We start from the raw sequence: 23393 nt of genomic DNA, 5'->3' as shown, positions 1-23393 counted from the left end.
TTCTATAATTGCTCAAGGTTGATTGCTATAATTAGTCAACACTTCATTATCATTGCATCATGTGACTATCTGAAGGAAAACTACATGGATCTTGGTCCTTTTTATGTTCCTATTAACTCTCACAATAAAAATTGCGGATAGCTTGTTATACAAAATAGGAATCACACTGCCTCCCAAGGGCTCTGTTGATAAGTGTACCACTTAGCATTGTACTGAATTACTCAGACTAATAACATTCCAAATCCATTCCGAGTTAGCTTGTCTTAGCCAGGGTGGTGATAAGACCAGTACAGCTGGCCTCAGTGAGTTCCAGAGCAGGAAGGGAAAATGTATCAGTATAACAAGAGGGCACAGGTTCAAGGTGAGAGGGGGAAAGTTTAAGGGAGATGTGCGGGGTAAGATGTGCGGGGTTAGAGTCTGTTATTAAAGATGAGATCACGAAGCACTTGGAAGTGCATGGTAAAATAGGACTGAGTCAGCATGGCTTTGTCAAAGGGAGGTCGTGTCTGGCAAACCTGTTAGAGTTCTTTGAGGAGGTAATAAGCAAGTTAGACAAAGGACGTGATTTATTTAGATTTCCAGAAGGCCTTTGACAAGGTGCCGCATAGGAGACTGTAAAATAAGTTAAGAGCTCATGGTGTTCAGGGTAAGATCCTGGCATGGATAAAGGATTGGCTGACTGGCAGAAGGCAAAGAGTGTGGATAAAGGGGTCTTTTTCAGGAAGGCAGCCGGTGACTAGTGGTGTGGCTCAGGGGTCTGTGCTGGGACCACAACTTTTTACAATATACATGAATGATCTGGAAGGAGGTACTGAAGGCACTGTTGCTAAGTTTGCAGATGATACAAAGATCTTAGAGGGACAGGTAGTATCGAGGAAGCAAGGGGGCTGCAGAAGGATTTGGACAAGCTAGGAGAGTGGGCAATGAAGTGGCAAATGAAATACAATGTGGAAAAGTGTGAGGTTATGCACTTTGGAAGGAGGAATTTAGACATAGACTATTTTCTAAATGGGGAAAGGCTTCGGAAAGCAGAAGCACAAAGGGACTTGGGAGTCCTTGTTCACGATTCTCTGAAGGTTAATGTGCAGGTTCAGTCGGCAGTTAAGAAGGCAAATGCAATGTTAGCATTCATGTCAAGAGGGCTAGAATACAAGACCACGGATGTACTTCTGAGGCTGTATAAGGCTCTGGTCAGACCCCATTTGGAGTATTGTGAGCAGTTTTGGGCCCCATATCTAAGGAAGGATGTGCTGGCCTTGGAAAGGGTCCAGAGGAGGTTCACAAGAATGATCCTTGGAATGAAGAACTTGACATATGAGGAACGTTTGAGGACTCTGTACTCATTGGAGTTTAGAAGGATGAGAGGGGATCTTATTGAAACGTACAAGATACTGCGAGGCCAAGATAGAGTGGACGTGGAGAGGATGTTTCCACTTGTCGGAAAAACTAGAACCAGAGGACACCATCTCAGACTAAAGGGACGATCCTTTAAAACAGAGATGAGGAGGAATTTCTTCAGCCAGAGGGAGGTGAATCTGTGGAACTCTTTGCCGCAGAAGGTTGTGGAGGCCAATTCACTGAATGTCTTTAAGACAGAGATAGATAGGTTCTTGATTAATAAGGGGGTCAGGGGTTATGGGGAGAACGCAGGAGAATGGGGGTGAGAAATTATCAGCCATGATTGAATGGCGGAGCAGACTCGATGGGCCAAGTAACCTATTTCTATTCCTATGTCTTATGGTCTAGGATTTTCACGCAGAGAATGGTGGGTGCCTGGAACGAACTGCCTGAGTATGTGGTGGAAGCAGGCACATTAGCAACATTTAAGAGGCATCTGGATGGGTCCATGAATAGGGAAGAAATAGAGGAATACGGACCCAGTAAGGGCAGAAGGTTTTTTTTTAGTTAGGGCATCATGATTGGGCTTGGAGTGCCGAAGGGCCTGTTCCTGTGCTGTACTTTTCTATGTTCTTTAGTATTCTATTCCTGGGAAGCACGGTGGTGCAGTGGGTTAGCCCTGCTGTCTCATGGCACCGTGGTCCCAGGTTCGATCCCAGTTCTGGGTCACTGTCTGTGCGGAGTTTGCACACTTTCCCCGTGTCTGCGCGGATTTTGCCCCCACAACACAAAGATGTGCAGGGTAGGTGGATTGGCCACGCTAAATTGCCCCTTCATTCGAAAAAATGAATTGGGTAAAGAAAAAAAGTATTCTATTCCTGATGACAGTCCACTTAGCCTTTTTAGAGTGTGTACAAATGTGAACATCAAAAATGTGTTCGTCTTGATTCTGTGGGCAGCACCCATCACCTCCGAGTCAGATGTCTTTTATTTGTGATGTTGGTGTCGCTGGAAAGGTCAACATTTCTTTGCTCATCTCTTTGCTCATCTCAATAGCCTTTGAGAAGGTGGTGGCATGTCGCCTTCTTGAACCACTGCAGTCCCTGTGGTGTACATCAGAGTACTGCTGGGGAGGGAGTTCCAGGATCTTGACCCAACATCAGTGAAGGAACGGCGATGTAGTTCCAAGTCAGGATCATGAGTGGCTCGGAGGGGAACTTGGCAATTGTAATATTCCCATGCATCTGATATCATTATCCTGCTAGGTGGTAGGCATTATGGGTTTGTAAAATCCTGTCGAAGGAGCCTTGTTGAGTTGCTACAGTGCAACTCTGCTACCACTATGCATCAGTACTGGAGAGCATGGACGTTGAAGCTGATGGAAGAAGTACCGATCAAGCGGTCTGCTTTGTCTTGGATGGTGTTGAGATTCTTGAGTGTTGTAGGGACTGCACTCATCCAGACAAGTGGAGAGTATTCCTTCATATTCCTGACTTATGTCTTGTAGATGGTGAACAGGCTTCAGGAAATCAAGAGGTAAGTTGCATGCCACCAAATTCCCAGCCTCTGACCTGCTCTTGCTGCCACAGTATTTATATGGCTAGTCCAGTTCAGTTTCTGGTCAATGATAACACCCAGGATGTTGACAGTAGGGAATTCAGCGATGATAACGACATTCAATAATGATAATGACATACGCAGCCTCTATTCTGCTCTTGTAGTTGTATTGTTATGTGACTGGTCCAGTTACAGCTCTGGTCAATGTTGACGATGGGGAATTCAGCGACAGTAATGTCATTTAAGGTCAAGAGGTAAATTCAAATCCTACACCAGCGATTGGAAGCTAAAATCTCAGCCAACACTCCATTGCAGTTGTGAAGAAGTGCTGCATTGTTGGAGGTGCTGTCTTTAATAATAATAATAATAATCTTTATTCGTGTCACAAGCAAGCTTACATTAACACTGCAATGAAGTTACTGTGAAAAGCCCCTAGTCGCCACACTCCGGCGCCTGTTCGGGTACACAGAGGGAGAATTCAGAATGTCCAATTCACCTAACAAGCACATCTTTTGGGACTTGTGGGCGGAAACCGGAGCGCCCGGAGGAAACCCACGCAGACACGGGGAGAATGTGCAGACTCCACACAGACAGTGACCCAAGCCAGGTATCGAACCTGGGTCCCTGGCGCTGTGAAGCAGCAGTGCTAACCACTGTGCTGCCGTGCAAAACCTGAGGTGAATTGGGGGTGAAGAAAGTCGAGATTGGAATGTGCTCGTAAATTCCTAGCTTCAATGCAGAAGGGACCTGAATGAAGCTGCTGCCAGTTCTACTCTTTTTCAAATGTATTTTGGCACTTAACATGTGCTAGCTGAAGTGTGACAGACTTAAAACTTTTTCTCTAAATGTACTGTAGTATTATATATTTCAGAAGGAAACTTCTCAGATGTACGCATGGGTGCTATAATCTATGCAGCCTGTCTGAAAGTAAATATTTGCAGGATTCTGGCAACATGCTAGAGCAACTCTGTCCCATGATTGAGATAGTACAGCTCACATTGCAAACCAACCAGTGTGATGATATTCATTAAAATATCCATCCTATGACAGCAGCAACCCAGGAATGTTTCATAAAAATCTCATTTACCCAGAAGATAAATCTCTTTCAAGTGACTAGTTTTAGCAGATACTGAAACAATGCCAGGGGACAGCTCCTTGGCTCTTGATGCTAACCTAGGCTCAGTGGGCAACACTCACACCTCCGAGTTGGAAAGTTGAGGGTTTGACCATCAGTCCTGAGGGTTGAGCACATATAATCCTGGCTGGTACTTTAGACTTCGGATGATGTTAAAGCTAAGAGCCTGCTTACTGAAGTGGATTTACGAGATCCTGCGGCACTATTTCCAAAGAATTTGGATAAGAACAACTGAGTTCTTTGGTGTCCTAGCTAACGGTTATCGTCCAACCGATAAAACCAACGCCTGTGGAAGCTTGTGGGCATCACACAAAAGGATCCAGGTAGAGGGGTTTCTGAGTGTCAGAAACACTCCTGGTGACTACACTGCTGGCCCAGCAGTTTGATACTGGTGGCGTATAGGCCATTGGTAGCCAGTGATTGCTTCCTTACACCATCACTATATCCATTTTCAGAGGTGAACAACAAATTTCCTGCAGTGCAAAAGGAGGCCATTTGGCCCATCGGGTCGGGACTGACCCTCTGAAAGAGCACCCTAACCTAGGCCCACTACCCCGCCCGATCTCTGTAACCCACCTAACCTCCACATCTTTGGACTGTGGGAGGAAACCAGAGCAGCCGGAGGAAACCCACACAGACAAGGGGAGAAAAGGCAAACTCCACACAGGCAGTCACCCAAGGCCGGAATTCAACCTTGGCGCTGTGAGGCAGCAGTGCTAACCACTTTGCCACCCATGTGTAAGAATTCATACCTCCCTTTCTCTATGTACTCTCTAATGTATTCCTACAGGCCATGAGGTATGAACCACTTCTTCGTCCTTTTCCTCCCAACTGTTGCTTGAAGATGCTGTCCAATACTAGTGCGGTCTAAGATCTGACATTAAGCAAACAATATTTGACACTTCTACCAGAAAAACGGCCGTCTTGGTGACATCCTAGTTAGACATGTCTTGACCTTTATCTAGGATATTTAGCTAGGCTTTAAAAAAAACTTTCCATTTTCTCTAGAGCAGCACTGATTTAGAGGTGACGTGATAGATGTTAATACAGTAATGAAAAGTCTGGATTACATGCTATTGATCAAGTATTCGGTGTCAGATTGGGCAGAACATGGGGACAGGGATTTAAACGATGGGAAAATACAAATAGGTTGGATGTTAAATGCTTCCTCTTTTCCCAGAGCATAGTGAGTGTCTGGAATGCAGCGCCAGTTGGTACTCTCTGTGTGTCTTCAAGGAGGAGTGGGACTGGTCCTTGACTGAGGCAGAGAATGGCAGCACACAGAAAGTCAATGGCTTGTTACTGTACACATAGCCCGTGAGCTATAATGGACTGGCCTCAAGCATCTCAGGGGCTGTGGAGAGGGATTTTCCAAGATCTTCTTTTCACATTTTACCCTTGCTGATTTAGCGGTGAGGAGGGAGGAGAATGCATGGAGGTGAAGGAAACACGTCCCCTGGATGCTCCAGCCATGAGCATGGGACAAGTTTGAAGACCAAGCAGGACTTTTTCAGCCCATTATTTCTTGTTTATATCACTCAATAGAAAACACTGGGGGAAGGTGGTATTGGTATTGTCACTGTCACTGGTCTAGTAATCCAGAGACCCAGGACAATTCTCTGGGAACCGAGTTTGAATCCCAGCAGATGGTGAAATTTGAATTTGATACAAATCTGGAATTAAAAGTCTAAAGATGACCATGAAACCATTGTTGATTGTTGTAAAAACCCAACTGGTTCACTAATGTCCTGTAGGGGAAGGAAATCTGCCGTCCTTACCCGGTCTGGCCCACACATGACTCCAGACCCACAGCCATGTGGTTGACTCTTAAATGCCTTCTGAAATGGTCGAGCAGGTCACTCAGTCCAGGGGACATTAGAGATAGGCAACAAATGTCAGCTGGTGACACCCAGATCCCCTGAACACATTTTCTTAAAAATCTGCTTAAAATGGGCTCCTGTGCAGTGGTTGGGGTAGTCGGTGGGAGATACTGGTTCTCCAACTGGCCTTAGCCCTGGGATGATTTGCTTTCAATGTTACTTCTGAGCCATACTGCTCCGAGGAATTCAAACTGCATGTCCCAGTTCCCAAGGCAGTTGATACTGATCACACATTCCCCACAGTTTGCTATAGATGAGCTGTGCAGTTAATTGTTGAATGGAAGTGTCCTGCCTGAAATCCTTTTTTTGCAGCATACCGACAGAACTCCTCCAAGCTGTCGAACAGCCAGTGCAGACTGTCTACCGGCTGGAGCACATGATTGGCATGTGTTTAATAGGCTCAGTAAATCATGTAGTTGGTCGATTCGATAGCCTGTTTGAGGCGTTCATTGTTTTCCTCTCTCTGTCTACTCTCCGATTATCGGGTCAGTTCTTGCTATGCAGAAACATTAAAAACTTTTCTAAAGGCTTAAAGTCAGATATATTGATGAAACGCCTGCAGCTTCAATTTAGTCCAGAGACCCCCAGAATGCCAGCAAACATGCAATTTATAAATTCCTGAAAGGCCTGTGTGAATGCTTCAAAATCCCGTCTCTGGTGTATACTCAGGGGATCACAGAATCCCTCGACTGGCAAAGATTGATAGTTGAAATCTCTCAAAAAGACACGCAGGGCCCAGGTATATAAGCTCGCTGCATTACGAAAGGATTCACTGGGATTTAAGGAATGAGGTTTTTCAGTGTTCAAACTGTGACAAGCAGGCACCAAAATTCAACACAACCACCACCCCCAGTCACAGTCCAAGATCTCCATTGTGTCAATGCAGCTGCCTCGATCGACTGCTACAACGGGATTTGTTTTGTTCTTTCCATTGCTTGTAAAGGTCCAAGGTGGCGTGAAGAAGGTAGAAAGGCAGAATCTCGGAAAAAGACGCTTGCAGTCTGAGGGGAGGAGGCAAGTACTGAATTCAACCTGTCAACGTGGGTAAATCTTCCACTTGCAAACCTTACTGTGCCTTGCACTGAAAGCAAACGTTTATTATTCTTTCTCTTTTTCCCTTTCCTGCTCGCCTTCCTGCCTTTCTCCCTCCATCTCCATCTCCCTTCTATCCCCTTTCTCTCTTTACAGTGCATCCAAAGCTGTGGGATTTGCAAATGTCTCTTTCCTTTCTTCTGTTGGAGAGCAGCTTTGGAGCCATTGCCACCCCCCAGCACCAGCCTTCTATTGGAACTGTTTTAGAAGCTGGGATAGTCCTGCCTCTGTTCTGACCTTTGGCTCTCCAGCAAGAGAATGGCTGGGAATTACTAGCAAAGCCCACACCTGTGAAAACTGGCTATCCCAGCTGGATAGCGCAGTCTCGGGTGCGACCATCGACAGCGAATGCGGGAGTGGTCGTAAACCTCAGGGGGAAATCTCACTTCAGACTCCTGTTAGGATTGAGACATTCATCCCTCAAAAAATAAACAGTCCCAGAAAACAAGCTTCAGTTCAGCGCACAAGTTCATTGATATCGGTTGAATGATCATCCCAATAGCATTGAAATAATTAGAAATACAATTCAGGGTAGTAAGGAACTTGAATATCGTTGAAAAGAGAGGCATGTTGCGGGACAACTGCAAGAATGCCATATTTAAACTATCACAACAATTGACAGTACAGGAGAAGAGGGAGGAAAGTTGGCTGATTGGCCAAGGCATTGCCATGAAGAAAGCAACGGGGATTTACACTCTCCCCAAGCTCCCCATAATTCAAAAAAGGTGATTGGACAGTACTTGCTGAACAATCACGAGTGCGCTAATAGCTACAAACAACCAATTTAAGATAATCAGTCGAGCTCGTAACTTGGCTCATTTGTACCTGCTCGAAGTGACGTACATCCAAACACGGGGACCTGGGCCGGGAATCTCCCCTACCCGGCGGGGCAAGGGGCCCCGGTGGGATGGAGTGGCGGGAACCACTCCGGCATTGGGCCGCCCCAAAGCTGCAGATTTCTCCACACCTTTAGGGGTCAAGCCCTCACCTTGAGGGGCTAGCCCCGCGCCGGAGTGGTTGGCGCGCCGCTGGCTGGCGGGAAAGGCCTTTGGCGCCACGCCAGCCTGGGCTGAAGGGACCTCGCCGGTCGGCGGAAGGCCGCGCATGTGCGGGAGCATCGGCGGCTGCTGACGTCATCCCCGTGCATGCGCGGGGGGGGGTCACTTCCGCATCGGCCATCGCAGAGGCAATAGCCGAGGCGGAAGGAAAAGAGTGCCCCCATGGCACAGGCCCGCCCGCGGATCGGTGGGCCAGGCAACCGTGGGGGCACGCCCCGGGGCCAGATCGCCCCGCGCTACCCCCCAGGACCCCGGAGCCCGCCCGCACCGTCAGTCCGGCCGGGAAGGGAGGTGGTTTGATTCACGGCGGCGGGACTGGTATGACAGCAGCGGGACTTCGGCCCAACGCGGGCCGGAGAATCGCTGGGGGGGGGGGCCCGCCGACCGGCGCAGCGCGATTCCAGCCCCCGCCGAATTTTCGGTGCCGGAGAATTCGGCGGCCGGCGGGGGCCGGTCGGCGCCCCCCCCCAGCGATTCTCCGGCCCGCGTTGGGCCGAAGTCCCGCTGCTGTCATACCAGTCCCGCCGGCGTGAATCAAACCACCTCCCTTCCCGGCCGGACTGACGGTGCGGGCGGGCTCCGGGGTCCTGGGGGGTAGCGCAGGGCGATCTGGCCCCGGGGCGTGCCCCCACGGTTGCCTGGCCCACCGATCCGCGGGCGGGCCTGTGCCATGGGGGCACTCTTTTCCTTCCGCCTCGGCTATTGCCTCTGCGATGGCCGATGCGGAAGTGACCCCGACCCCGGCGGGGGTCGGAGAATCCTGCCCCTGTTCTCTAAAAACGAAAGAAATATGTTCAAACCTTGTATCTATTTTTAACCGCTGGCATCTTTCATGAACAATTAACATTCCTTCATCTGTTATTTTAAATGCAGACATTAACCTTTAATTTATATGTGTTACACCTCTGCAAAAATGATGGCCTGAGGAACCCCATGAGAAAACTTGAATCATTTGTCCACAAATATTATTAAGTTTAAAAGCTGGATTTTAGTTGCACAATTAAGGTTCAGAACAATCAAGAAAGTTGTGCTATTACAGAGCTGTCAACACTGGGCATGTCTGAGCAACCACTTGCACCAGAAGCAGCAAACTGCATCCGTTATACAAGCTCAGAGGAATGTGCAAACCTGCTTTAATCCAGGATCTCTATGGTTGGGATGCTCCCAATCTTCGACTAAGTAGGTCTCGCCTTCTGGTAACTACAGGAAGACATTATTTCAGCCAGAGACCTATCAGAAGATAGGATGTCAGGAAATGATCATCTCTTTCATCTAGCTTGTCCACATAATTACAATACCCCAGAAGATGCACCTCAGAACTCCTCAGGAACTGACTCCACACAAGTTGTCCAGGAAGTGGACAATTACCCTGCATCTGGAACCCTCCAAAACTCCGATTTACAGTCAAAGACTTCTGATAGCTCTGCCTGCCTTAGCAGAATAATTACCCAGGAAATGCGTGAAGGATTAATACCAGTTCTAAATCTCAGGTAACTATATTACTGAACACCTCAAATACCTCCCCACCGGACAATGCCAACTGCCCAACTACACTCCCAACCAACCCCAGGACAATCCCCCTGCATCTCCGACTACCCCCCTGACCCCCTAGCTACCTCTCCACTCCCCAACTATCCCCTGACCTCAGACTACCCTTGACCCCCGATTAATCCTCCAACCCCGACTACACCCCACGACTACCGAGACTATCCTCCGAGTGCTCAACACTCCGCCCTCAACCAGCACCACTGCAACCAATCACCCCCAACCGCTCTCCCCGACCACCCAACCACCGAATCCTCAAGATCAACCTCCCACATCCTCAACTAACCCACCTCTCCAAGTATCCCCACTCTCCCATGAACCTTACACACTTACCTTCTTCCCAAGCTTGCCAGAGCGACTGGGACCTCAATAACTGTTGGTTTATGGCAACTGGTGTCATAAAAAAGGGCTTGACTTAGCTTTCCCCGATGTTCCTACACTCTGAGGAAAGGACTGTGGAAGCAGATATGCTCCACATTTCTCAGGAGGCCCTGTTCAAAACTCCAGGTCAGCAAAGTGGAGTTCCAACCTAATGTAAGAAGGTAGGAGCGGAGTGGCAATCAGACAGGGACTGCCATTCCATGGAATATTCAGCTCGACATATCACCATTATCTGTCTATCACAATGCAAGCACGCCCCACCTCACCCAGAAACAATGTGAAAAACTAGATTAAAATCACAGGTCAATTTTGGGAAAGCGATCTGGGAAATTCCTCTACAACACTCGCCCTGCCCCCCCCCCACCACCACCATTCCTCGCACATCACAACTAGGCAATCGAACAAGTCCAGATCACTGTAAACCTGACATTTCGAGGCAACTGCTCTTATTGAGGTATGTACATCAGCTGAGGGTTAAAGTGGGCAGCACGGTAGCACAGTGGCTCGCACTGTAGCTTCACAGCGCCGGGATCCCAGGCTCGATTCCTGGCTTGAGTCACTGTCTGTGCGGAGTCTACACGTTCACCCCGTGTCTGCGTGGGTTTCCTCCGGGCGCTCCGGTTTCCTCCCACTAGTCCCGAAAGACGCGCTGTTAGGTCATTTGGACATTCTGAATTCTCCTTCAGCGTATCCGAGCAGGCGCCGGAATGTGGCAACGGGGAGTTTTTCACAGTAACCTCATTGCAATGTAAGCCTACTTGTGACAATAAAGATTATTATTATTATAAAGTAGCAGTTGCAAAGCCCTTCCTGAGAAGATAAAAGTGAGAAAAGGCTTTGATAATCCCCACTGTGCACATTGCTTTGATCCAAGAGAAGCTGCCTATCCTGTGAGCGGTATTCAATCTTTTAAAAGATCACGCTCTAGGTCAATCAGAAGTCCTCCTCATAGGTGCGAGCATATCTCTAACAGATCTCTTTCATTTCTGCTATCCTCCATTGTGTTTTGCTTTATGCCTCCGTTCGCCTCTATTTCTCTCTCATTATAACCTCCCTGGCTTGCGCCTGGACTGCTGTACGCATTAAACTGTTATTGAGGCACAGCTGTCCCACCATGCACAGCCATTCTGAAACCACTCTGCTAAAACAAAAGGGGCCCTCTTACACCATCTTGAGTTACCTACCACCCATCGAGGATTGGAGCTCAACCTCCAGGCCACTGCTGTGTGCGACCCAGGAGAAAGATCATCAGGACATTAATTGTTCTTATTGTTTGTCATTTGCTTTTCACATTTCTCTTTACCAGATATAAAAATATTGAAAATGGCGAGAAAAGGGCTGGTTGGGCTGACGGCCAATCATCATCCAATTGGGCAATGAGTCGTTTTGCTTTCCAATTAGGAAGGCCATGCGTTGCAGGATGGAATTTGTTGGCCGATGAATGGCTGGAGGGGGAGGGCAAGGCGTGCGATGAAACCTCCAGGAATATACTTAGTTGGCAACTCTATTCCACCCACCGCCACCCCACAGCCCCAAGCCTCCTCCTGCAAGCTTTTCGATCCTGGTTGCCTCCAAAACGTCTCTGCAAACTGCAACGCCTGCAATCGGAGAAATGTGGACATTCAGCTTTGCTCCAATTTTATGCAGGTCCTGAGCTCCAGCCAATGCAGAGAAACAATAACTCCTGGCTGGGTTTGTGCCCCCGAAGCTCTCCAGTAGGCCCTGATCTAGACATCTTCATAAGGAACCCGTAACAAGGTTCCTGCACTCACACCTCAACAGTGGACTATCAGAACCGCACAGGCCCGTACATTGAGCAGTGGGTAACATCTTCCCATGAATTGAAAATATAGGCCTCGGACCCATTATCCGCTGTCCCAAACTCTAGAATGATCCAAAGAACCAGCCATATTTGAAACTGGAGCCCTGGGTAGCAATTTGAATAAAACCCTTTTATTCTTTATTTTTCATGATTTATTTTAGAGAATACCCAAAATCCATAAAATCCCCAAATCCAGCATACGTCCAGTGCCGAGCTTCTCAGATCCACGCTCTGGTACCTCCACAACAGAAGACGTTCAATATGACAGTATAGTGATGAGACCTTCGCCCTCGAGCATCAATAGAAAATGTGATGGCTGGAGAAAAGGATTTGGTCTGAGGTTCGGACTGTCTCGCTCCACTCCACAGCGCTTCACCACTATAAGACCTCAGTGAGGTCGGGGGAAGTACAGCATGGAGCAGCAGCAGTCAGGGTGAAAAATGCTGCAATGTGTTAGGTTATAATCACCGAGATAAGATAACAACGAGATTTCCAGTGTATTTGGAAAGATCTCAATTTTCAAAAGGCTTCCCGATCCCTCCATGGACCTGCTCCTCATTTTCTCTGTAATCTCTTCCAGTCCGACAACCTTTCAAGATGTCTCGGCTCATCTAATACCCCACCTTTGGTGGCCTTGCCTTCAGCTGCACGGGTCCAAAGCTCGGGAATTCCCACCCCAAATTCCTTCACCTCTTTCCCCCTTTTCCTCCTTAAAAGCTACTCCTTTATCCAAACATTCGGCAATCGTCCCAAGTATCTTCTTTGTAGCTCAGTATCAATTTTAAATTTATAACAGGCCCATGTAGCAGCTTTGTGTAAGGTTAATGACACGATATAAACACAAAAGCTGAAGTTGTTATTGGAATGTTTCAACTCAATCAGAACTGGTAATATTTCATAGAATCCCCACAGTGCAGAAGGAAGGCCATTCGACCCATCGAGTCTGCTCCAGCACTCTAAAAGAGCACCCTACCCATGTCCATTCCCCCGTCCACCCCGCCCTATCCCCTATCATGGACACTACCAGGGGCAATTTTGCGTGGCCAATTCACCTAACCTGCAGTACTTTAGAACGTGGGAGGAAACCGGAGCACCTGGAGGAAACCCACGCTGACACAGGGAGAAAGTGCAAACTCCACACAGACAGTCACCCAAGGTCGGGATTGAACCCCGGTCCCTGGCTCTGTGAGGCAGCAGTGCTAACCACTGTGACACCGTGCCTCCCCAATATTGTGAAGATATTGTGTTTGTAGCTTTTATCCTTTCCACACATTAAATCAGGATAGAATGCAGGATACATTGATTGATAACTCCGTACCATTTTGATATATTACTCCCCTCACTCCATGTTGACAGCTGTACCTTCAAACAACTGGCCCGATTCACTGGCATTCCCTCCATGACTCTCCCTGCCTCCACATTTTCCTCCTCTCCTTTCAGACCCTCCTCAAAAGCCACCATTTTGTCTGAGGTTACAGTCAGCTCCCAAATACATGCCTCCTTAGCTCAGGGTCCATTTTTACTTGATTACGCTATTGATCAGCACCATGGGCCATTATTCCGGTTCAAAGGGGCTACTTCTATACAATTTGCTGTTGTTCGAATGACCTTCTGGAGGTTGGGGGGGGGTGAGGGGATACATCGACCCTTCCTATCAGTACAGGAAGAGTTCAGTGGTGGGGGAGGAGGGAAGGTAGCTTCCCACCTGTTATCCATTCCAAACATCCAGCCTCGTGTCCAACACTAGCTCTAGGCACAGTTTCCGTAAGGAGGAAAGGGTAGGCCAACAGGATACAAATCCTTGAAGTTGAACGGGTGCTGAGGGGAGTGGGGGGGGGAGTGGGGGGGGGGGGGGGGGGGGGGGTGGAGGCAGAAGATGGGAAAAGTAGAAACAATTGTAATCCGGAGGTCACTGTTAAAATTGGATTGCTGATGATCCCTCAAACACCATGCAAACATCAAACACCTTCAAATGATTCCCTGAGAATTTCCTCAGGGCTGTTCGACAGTGATAAAGCAACTAAAATAGAAGCTCGGGTCAGGTTATGTTCATATGCAGGATGTCAATTTAACACCATGTCGGGTGTCAGTCGATCCCACTGTAATACAGTGCCTCCGACGCAGAGTCAATGTGCAGTGACAGCTGAACAGTCGACAATCCCAATAGAGAGACGAGATGGGTTGAAATGCATAAAAGCGTTTGAGGGAAACATTTCAGAATCACATCCCGGCTGTCACAGCAACGCCAACCTTCTCCGCTGAAATGAAAATTGTCTCAAGTTAATAGGCTTCTCCGGGAACGTATTTTCCTCCAGGGCAGCAGGTCTCAAGGTTTGATATCGAAAGTAATACATTTCTTGTCTCCAATTTAATGCAAAAAGTGGCTGCTCAACTTAAAACGGTCACATTTGTTTCATGTTTAGTAATGGGCACAGAAATGTTCTGCCATTGTGCACATACCCACACAATTCGTCAAAGGATGTGCCTTACCAAAGCATCAGACAGTGAAGGGTGTCATTCAGCCCACTGTTGTTGTGTTGACTCTTTGAAAGAGCTATCTAATTATGAAGGTGCTATCCTTCATAATAATGTCGTTTGCGTTGCTGTTATTCCTTCTTCATTCTCAGGATGTGAGTTTGTCTGCTGATAACCTCGGTCATGCCCCGTGAAGCATGTCCTATTCATAATTATAAATGTGGACAGGGCAGCACGGTGGCGTCGTGGGTTAGCCCTGCTGCCTCACGGCTCCGAGGTCCCAGGTTCAATCCTGGCTCTGGGTCACTGTCCATGTGGAGTTTGCACATTCTCCCCGTGTTTGCGTGGGTTTCGCCCCCACAACCCAAAGATGTGCAAGGCTAGGTGGATTGGCCACGCTAAATTGCCCCTTAATTGGAAAACATGAATTGGGTACTTCAAATTTAAGAAAATAAATAAATAATAAATAAATGTGGACTGCACCCAGCCTGTATAACTTTCTGGGGCCATCCTTAATTTTTAAAAATTGGCCATTAACAAGATTGTTAAGGTTGCTGCTGACGTTCAGGTGACTGCTCCACTTTCCCCACCGACTACCTCAGGTTTCCGGAAAGTTCCTGTTTGAATGCCCATGGCTGTTGTACTCCGCGTTGAATTGACATACCAAGGCGAATGCTATCTGTGGAATTTGCACTTACTATAGTTGCTGGACTTACCAAAACACAAGTCCGGACTCCATGGTGGGATTTTCCCGACCTGCCTGTCGTTGAATATTCTGTAGCGGGTCCCACCACAAGGAGGCCGAGAATTCCCAGCCTATGTCTCAGAGTTTGAATCCTAACAATCAGAGCTGGGCAGAAACCAATTCATCACGTGTAAGTGTGAAGAACTTGCCCATTATTTCATTGCGTAGCTATGGCTTTAGACTTGTAGATCATTCTGGGTGGACAATAAAAGTTGATCATGTGACCAAAACTGTCTTCAGGTAGCGAATTGTACTTATCAAGACCCAGAGAGAAACTCAGTTAGACTACACGGACCATCAGCTGGAGACGATCAGTAGCAGAAAAGGCAGTAGACCCACGCATTTCTAAATCTGGAGATGGTCTCCCCAGCCTGATTTCTGTTCCAAATTCACCTGTAAAGAAACCTGATCTCCTGGTAAAACAAAATTACAAGTGATCAACTTTGGGCCCCACTGAACATCCATCTCTTCGAGGAAATCCTACAATAATCCCTGATACACGACCACAGTTATTGAAACAGTCTAAACTAGCCTTTCAGAGTGAAATCACCACTTTTGCTGGGCCTGCAGTGATTGATGTTCCTACAATGAGCCAACCACGTGAACTATAAACTTGTTAAAAAAAAGTGTGGTGTTTAGACTTTTGGAGTGAATGTTTGAATAAATAATCTTCTTTATTTAAACCCACAAAAGCTTGCGGCTGTTATTGAAATTGACCTCACACTGCGGGGAAGGGGGGGCGGTGAGGGGGGCTAAGAAACACTTGCATCTTCCTCTCAAAAGGCATCCAGATTAGGCACAGTAAGGAGAAGGGTATAAGGGTTTCAGCTCTCCTGACCCTGTTCATAACTCTCTCATTCGTGCCTTACTACGATTCCAGTGCACTCCTGGCTGGCCTCTCATAATCTACTCTCCCTAAACCTGAGCTCATCCAAATCTGTGTTGACTGTGTTTTAACATGTGCAGTGTCCCATTCCTCTATTACCCCTGTATTGACCTTGGTTGCTGGCCGAACAACGCTGGATTTTAACATCCTCATGGCCTGCCACTCCCCCTATCTCGATATGAGGATATCTGCGCTCTTCTAACTCCGGCTTCTTCAACATTTCCAACTTGAATCGCACCACCATTGATGGGCCTCAGCCCTACGCTCTGGAATTCCCTCCCTAAACCTCACCACTTTTCTACCTCTCTATTTTCCTTTAAGAGGCACCTTCGAACCTACCTCTTGGACGAAGCTTTTGGCCATTTGTCCCAATATCGCTTAATCACACACTGTGTCTAATTTCTCTTTAAAACTCTTGTGTGAAGCACCTGGGAATGCTTTATTACATTTCAGACCTTACATTATAAATAGCCAAATCAGGGAGCCAGAGGTCTGAGTGATCAGAAAGCATATTTAAAAAAAAAATTAATTTAGAGGACCCAATTCATTTTTTCCAATTAAGGGGCAATTTAGTGTGGCCAATCTATCTACCTTGCACATCTTTGGGTTGTGGGGGCAAAACCCACGCAAACACGGAGAGAATGTGCAAACTCCACACGGACAGTTACCCAGAGCCGGGATCGAACCTGGGACCTCGCCATGAGGCTGCAGGGCTAACCTACAGAAAGCCTATTTAAGACTACTTCCATTGTTTTATTTACTTCTGAGTGATTGAATGCCCAGAACCAGCCATATTGCGTGACGGTAAGAGATGTTCTGGTGGATCCACGCTACCACAAGCAATTGAGGCTAAGAGTTCAGAAGGTTCTGGGCAAACGTGTGCCACTCTGTGGTAGATTGCTGTGGCCGAACCTTGGGCAGGATTCTCCCAGCCCGGGGCCAGGCCGGAGAATCCCCGCGACCGGCGCGAATCGCGCCAGGCCGCCCCGACGCGATTCTCCGCTCTTGCCGCCGACGTGGTTGGAGTGGCAGCGGTCGGGGGCCGTTCTACGCCACCCCCGCCCCCGCCAATTCTTGCCCGGGATGGGTCGAGCGGCCGTAGCAAAGATCCCAAGTCCCACCGGCGCCGTTCTAATCTGCTCGCAGCCGGCAGGACCTCGGCGTGTAAGGGTCCGGGGGCGGCCTGTTGGGGGGGGAACGACCCCGGGGGGGGGGGGGGGGGGTCTCCGTTGTGGCCTGGCCCACGATCGGGGCCCACCGTTCGTTGAGCCGGCCTCTCGGGCTGGGGGCTCCTTTCTTCCGCGCCGACCCCTGTAGCTCTATGCCATGTTGCGTCGGGGCCAGCGCGGATAAGGGAGCCACTGCGCATGCGTGGAACATGCGGCGCCCAGCTGACGCCAGGATCGGCAGCTGGAGCGGCGTTTCTGACGGGGTCAATACTTAGCTTCAGGATCAGAGAATCCCGTCCCCTGTCCACACTGACTCTGCTGCCTGCGGGGAATCGGCTAAATCCTTGAAGGAATGGGACTTGGGTTCTGTGTGAGGGAGATCCAAGCTTGGAAAAGCTGTGTTGCTCAAATTGATACCGTTCGGGAATAGTGGACTTCCTGGAAGATCTGAGAGAACCATATGTGTTGCTTTGGTGGTTCCATGTGACTTTGGTAAGTTTGGTTCCTTTGGTTTGTGGATCCCTACGCGGATCGTAACATCGGGCAGCAGTGTTCGAATGAGCTGAGGTGTACAGAGGCTGCAACGAATGAAATGAAAATGAAAATTGCTTATTGTCACAAGTAGGCTTCAATGAAGTTACTGTGAAAAGCCCCTAGTCGCCACATTCCGGCGCCTGTTCGGGGAGGCTGGAACGGGAATTGAACCGTGCTGCTGGCCTGCCTTGGTCTGCTTTAAAAGCCAGCTATTTAGCCCAGTGTGCTAAACCAGCCCTTGCTATCCAATGGCTAACCAGGTGAGCCATTGGATAGCATTGGATTAATTAGGCTGGAGGAGGTAATGGAGGCATTTAAAAAGCAGCTTCCAGCGAAAGCTGGTGAGGAGGTTACTGGCTCTGTCCAATTTGGATAGTGCCGAGGGAGGGAAAACAACAACGCAATTCAAAAGGAAGTTAAAAGAACTGAAATCCATCAAATCCATTGCGTCCACTGTCTATTGTAATTCCAGAAATAGCTCTCGTCACAGCAGGCTTGTCAGCAACTGGAAAGCAGATGAAACCTCGACAACCGATATGTTGACATATCAGCTGTCCTATACCCAGTATTTATTACTCATCACAGAATTATACTGGGGCCTTTTTTCGCTTGTTCAGAAGCTATTGGCCCAACCTTTGTGGACAATCAATCATGACAGTAGGTAGATGATCTAATGACGGCGAAGGGAAGCCGATGTAAACCAAACTCACAGCAGAAGGCGCTGGGGTCACTCAGCAAAGCTGCATCTGTCCTGGCCGGTAAACTGACAAGAGCAGACATGACAAGATCAGAACACTCAGGCAGATGCAGCGCTTTTATTTTCGCTATTCAGTCAATTTTAAATGTCATTCGATGCTATAGGACTATGGACGTATCTGTGACCTTGCTTCAGACTCCAATCTGTGCTTTACGCTTCACACTGACAAATAGATATTAGCAATTTTCTCAACAGTGAGTGCTACCTGAAATGCTCGTCTCCCCGTTTTATCCTTGTTCTTTCCCTACCTGTCCTCCTAGCTGTTTCCTTTCACGATTTGACACTTGCCCTCACTGCCTTTACAACTTACCCATGGCGCTCACTTTGTACCATTGTGTACAGCATATGTCATCTCATGCTTGTTTTCAAAACTTTTAATGGCATAATTTCCCCCGCCCCATCTCTGTAAGCTCACACAGCCCGACATTGTTATCCCCCTCTCCCCGTGATCTGCCTTCTATCAATTCTGGCTTCTTGTCCATCAGGCGCCATTGGAGGCCTTTCTTTCAGCTCCAAAATTCACTTCCTAATCCTCCTCCAAATCTCACTCTTTTCTCCTCCTTTTTGATATTCCTTAACTGAAGCAACACTGCTCTTGAATTGTACTGTTTGGTCGCCTTTTTTAAAATTCATTTAGAGGACAGGGCGTGGCTGGCTAGATCAGCATTTATTGTCCATCCCGCAATCAACGTTACAAAACAGGTTATCTGGTCATTATCAAATTACTCTGGGAGTTCGCTGAGCGCAAATTAGTTGCTGCTCTTCCTACATTACCACAGTGACTACATTTCAAAAGTACTTCATTGGCTGTAAAGTTCTTGGGGATATCCAGGGTCAGTGAATAGCGCTGCATAAATGCAATTCTTTCTTCCTTTATCATTGCTTACAGCTGCATGTAATTTTTTTTCTTTCATAGGATGTGGCTGACACTGTCAAGGCCAGCATTGCTGATCCCAAAATGCCCTTGAGAACGTGGTGGTGAGTCGCTTTCTTCAGCTGCACAGTCCTTTTGATGCGTGCACACCCAACGTACTATCCGGAAGGGAGTTCCAGGATTTTGATCCAGCGACAGCAAAAGGAACGGCAATATAGTTCCAAGTCAGGATGGCGTGTAGCTTGGAAGGGAATTATAAGATGGCTGTGATCTCTTGCGTCTGCTGCCATTGCCCTGTTAGGTCGGTAGAGGTCGCAAAGGTGCTGACGAAGGAGCCTTGGTGAATTGCTGCAGTACACCTCATGGAAGGTGTACAGTGCTGTCACTTTGCGTTAGTGGTTGGGGTGCCAATGAAGCCGGCTGTTTTGTCCTCGATGGTGTTGAGGTTCTTGAGTGTTGTTGGAGCGGCATTCACCCTGTCAAGTAGAGAGTATCCCATCACATTCCTGGCTTGTGTTTCGTCGGTGGTGGATAGACTTTGGAAAGTCAGGAGGTGAGTTATTCAGCACAGAATTCCCAGACTCTGACCTTCTCTTGTAGCTACATTTATCGAGCTGGTCCAGTTCAGTTTCTGATCAATAGTAAACCTCAGGATGTTGAGAGTGGTGAAATTCAGTGATGGTAATGCCACTAAATGTCAATGGGATATGGTTAGATTAGGCCTTGTTGGAGAGGATCATTGCCTGGCACTTTGGTGGCACAAATGTTACTTGCCGCAGGTCTTGCTGCACATGGACATGGACTGCTTCAGTATCTGAAGAGTTGCAAAAGGTACTGAATATCAACGAACAGCCTCACTTCTGAGGACCTTAGGATGAATGGAAGATCATTGATTTCAGAAGCTGAAGATGGTCAATTTTACCAGGGCTCCTTGACATGTCGACAAATGCTGCCTTGATATCAAGATTTTGATGCCAACCTTACCTCCTCTTTTGAGTTTGGTTCATTTGTCCGTGCTTGGATCAAGGCTGCAGTGAGATTAGGAGTGGAATGGTCCTGGTGGAATCCAAACTGAACATCAGTAAGCAGGTTATTGCTGCTTAAGTGATGCTGGATAGCACTGTCAATGACACCTTCCATAAATTTGCTGATGATCGAGAGGCAGCTCATTTAGATTTAATAATAATAATCTTCATTGTCACAAGTAGGTTTACATTAACACTGCAATGACTGTGGAAATCCCCTAGTCACCACATTCCGCGCCGCCTGTTCGGATACCAGAGGGAGAATTCAGCATGTCCAAATTACCTAACAAGCACGTCTTTAGGGATTTGTGGGAGGAAACCGGAGGAAACCCACGCAGACACGGGGAGAACGTGCAGACTCCAGACAGGCAGTGACCCAAGCCGGGGATCGAACCTGGGCCGCTGCCGCTGTGAAGCATTTGTCCTGCTTGTTGTGGAGAGGACATTATAGGGAATGTTCCACATTGTCACGTAGATGCCAGTATAGCAGCAATACTGGACCAGCTTGGCTGACAGCACAGCAAGTGCTGGAACGTCAATCTATTGTCGAGATGTCAGGCCCATTTGCATTATCAACTGGTTTCAGCCATTTCTTGATTTCACATGGAGTGAATCAAATTGGCTGAAGACTGGCATCTGTGAGGCTGGGAACTTCAGTAGGAGGCAGAGATGGATCATCCACTCGTTACTACGTGTTGAAGGTGGTTGCAAATGCTTCAGCCATTTCTTTCACACTGATTTGCTCAGTTCTCACATCACTGAGGATGGTAATGTTTGTGGAACCTCCTCCTCCCGTTGGCTGTTTAGTTGTCTGCCAGTCACAACTGGTTGTGGAAGGGCTGCAGAGTTCAGATCTGATCCATTGGTTGTGGGCTCACTTAGCCCTGCCTAACATGTGTTGCTTCTGCTATTCGGCATGCAAGTAAATGGCTTCACATTACCTGTGTTCTCCAGGTGAGTATTGTTAGGTATGCTTAGTGCTGGCCCTGGCATGTTCTCCTTCTTTGAACCTTGGACTGATGATATTGGGAGAGTGGGGGTGGCTGTCCAGCCAAGCGGCTACAGAATGTGGTTGAGTCCAATTCTGTTGCTGCTGATGGGCCACAGACCCTCATGGATACCCAATCTTGAGTTGCTAGATCTGTTTTGAATCTATCCCACTCAGCCTGGTGGTAGTGCCACACAACACAATGGAGGGTTTGCACAGTGTGAAGGCAGGATTTCATATTCACAAGGACTGAGATGGTCACCTCTACCTATCATGTCATGAACACTGGGCCACTCGAGGAGATCTAAGCAAATGCTTGATGAAAGAGAGAGTTTTTAATGAGTATCCTAAAGGAGTAAAATGGCCGCACATGCGCATGTGACGACCTGCAGCGGTCACGCCGTAAAACATGACGGCAGCCGTGTGCAGACCTGACCTGCCAAATACTGCCTCCCGTCCACCCCCTGGCCAACCCCCCCCCCCCCACCCTCGCAAAATCCCCCACCCCGCCCGGCCAGCAGCCTGGCTCCCAGCTGACTGTGGAGGCACTGGACACAGTCTGCAGCCACCACGCTGAGACCACAAGTGAACCAGGCCGTCGGGAACTCGGCCCATCGGCGGCGGTGAATTGCGGAAGCCCCGGAGAATAGAGGGTCAGGCCCGCTAATGATATGCTAACGGTGCTTAAACCGCCACGCAGCGAGCAACGCATTTACGCCATTTTCGGGTGCCGGCGGATCCCAATTTGGCGTCAAACCGGCGCCCACTGCGATTTTGGTGTCAGAGGCTATTTTCCACCCAATCGCGCTTCGCTATTTGGGCCGACGGTGAATCCCGCCCAGGATGCGGAACAACCTGGGTTACGCACACAAATTTTCAAGTAGGACTGGAGCCCGCAGCCTTCCAATATATCTCGAGAGCACTTCGAAACACATCAAACCTGAATCGGAGCCCACCTGATATAATCCATGATCCAGCAACACGATTTCAGCCTTGTGGGTCTGTGTGGATTTCCTCACCAGCACATTGCCAGGATGTGGGTCACAGTGAACAAAGCCATTTACAAAGATCATCTCACTGTACAGCTGCCCCAGATTTTGAGAAATCTGCAATACCAAAAAAAAAGGAGAATGTAACATGAGGCTTATTTTTTTCCCACGTTCAATAATATTTTAGCATAGGGTCAAACTCCTTCCATCTCTTGCTTCAATGTCGTTCCAGTAGCATTTCTCCAAATAGGCTAAGACAAAAATAGCAGCCTTCCAGGTATTGGAGGTAGTTTTGGCCTCCCCATCATTAGCAATGTGGCACTTCAATTATGCCAAACACGTCTCAAATAACATATACACACCAGGAAACTGAAAAATGCTGAACAATAGGAAATAAGGTTATCGATTCTGGTTCAACAGATGCCTGAAACTTGCATCACCCCATGACCTGTCCCCTCCCACATGCCCAGCAGCAGTTCCCTTTTATGTCCATCTCTGGGCAGTGGATGGGTTTTCAATGAGTTAAAATCTCACCCGGCGGAGTGAGTTTGCACAGTAAGTGTGCTTAGAATGACACCCAAGTCCCAAGCAGTCTGGCAGAGTAGCACAGTGGTTAGCACCGATGCTTCGCAGCGCCAGAGACGTGGGTTCGATTACCGGCTTGGGTCACTGTCTGTGCGGAGTCTGCACGTTCTCCCCGTGTCTGCGTGGGTGTCCTCCGGGTGCTCCGGTTTCCTCCCACAGTCCAAAGATGTGTGGAGTAGGTGGATTGGTCACACTAAATTGCCCCTTGGTGTCCAACGGTTAGGTGGGGTTGCTGGGTTACAGGGATGGGGTGGAGGTGTGTGCTTAGGTAGGGTGCTCTTTCAGGGGCCAGTGTAGACCCGATGGGCCGAGTGGCCTCCGTCTGTAAATTGTATGACATCTTTGGCATCATCCCTTCTGCCAGTACAAAGCGGAACATCAGCAGAAACACCAATTGAAAGGCAGCGCTCCAACTGTGCAAGCCCCTAACTTTAGGCAATGTCATGGTCAGATCTCACACACGTTCTCTGTTCAGAGTCAGCACGTTTCACTCTTCATTTGAGTTTGCAATTAAATACTGACCTCAACATCTGCCTTTCAGCATCAAACAATAAGAAG

The 23393-nt window shown here is 48.2% G+C and overlaps 1 protein-coding gene across 3 annotated transcripts in view; it reads right to left on the bottom strand.

Moving 5' to 3' along the window:
• Positions 1–23393, bottom strand: part of adck1 (aarF domain containing kinase 1) — a 781712-nt gene that overhangs the window by 214711 nt on the left and 543608 nt on the right. For 2 of the 3 annotated variants that reach the window (XM_072493590.1, XM_072493592.1), the window contains one exon: positions 22218–22367. The exons of the other annotated variant lie outside the window; for it this stretch is intronic. In XM_072493590.1, coding sequence (XP_072349691.1) covers positions 22218–22367 — 150 coding nt within the window. The remainder of the gene's footprint in view (positions 1–22217; positions 22368–23393) is intronic. 3 annotated transcript variants of the gene reach the window in all.

The sequence above is a fragment of the Scyliorhinus torazame genome, chromosome 2 (assembly GCF_047496885.1).
Source record: "Scyliorhinus torazame isolate Kashiwa2021f chromosome 2, sScyTor2.1, whole genome shotgun sequence".
Lineage (NCBI taxonomy): Eukaryota > Metazoa > Chordata > Chondrichthyes > Carcharhiniformes > Scyliorhinidae > Scyliorhinus > Scyliorhinus torazame.
This window is presented reverse-complemented; position numbering and strand designations above follow the sequence as displayed.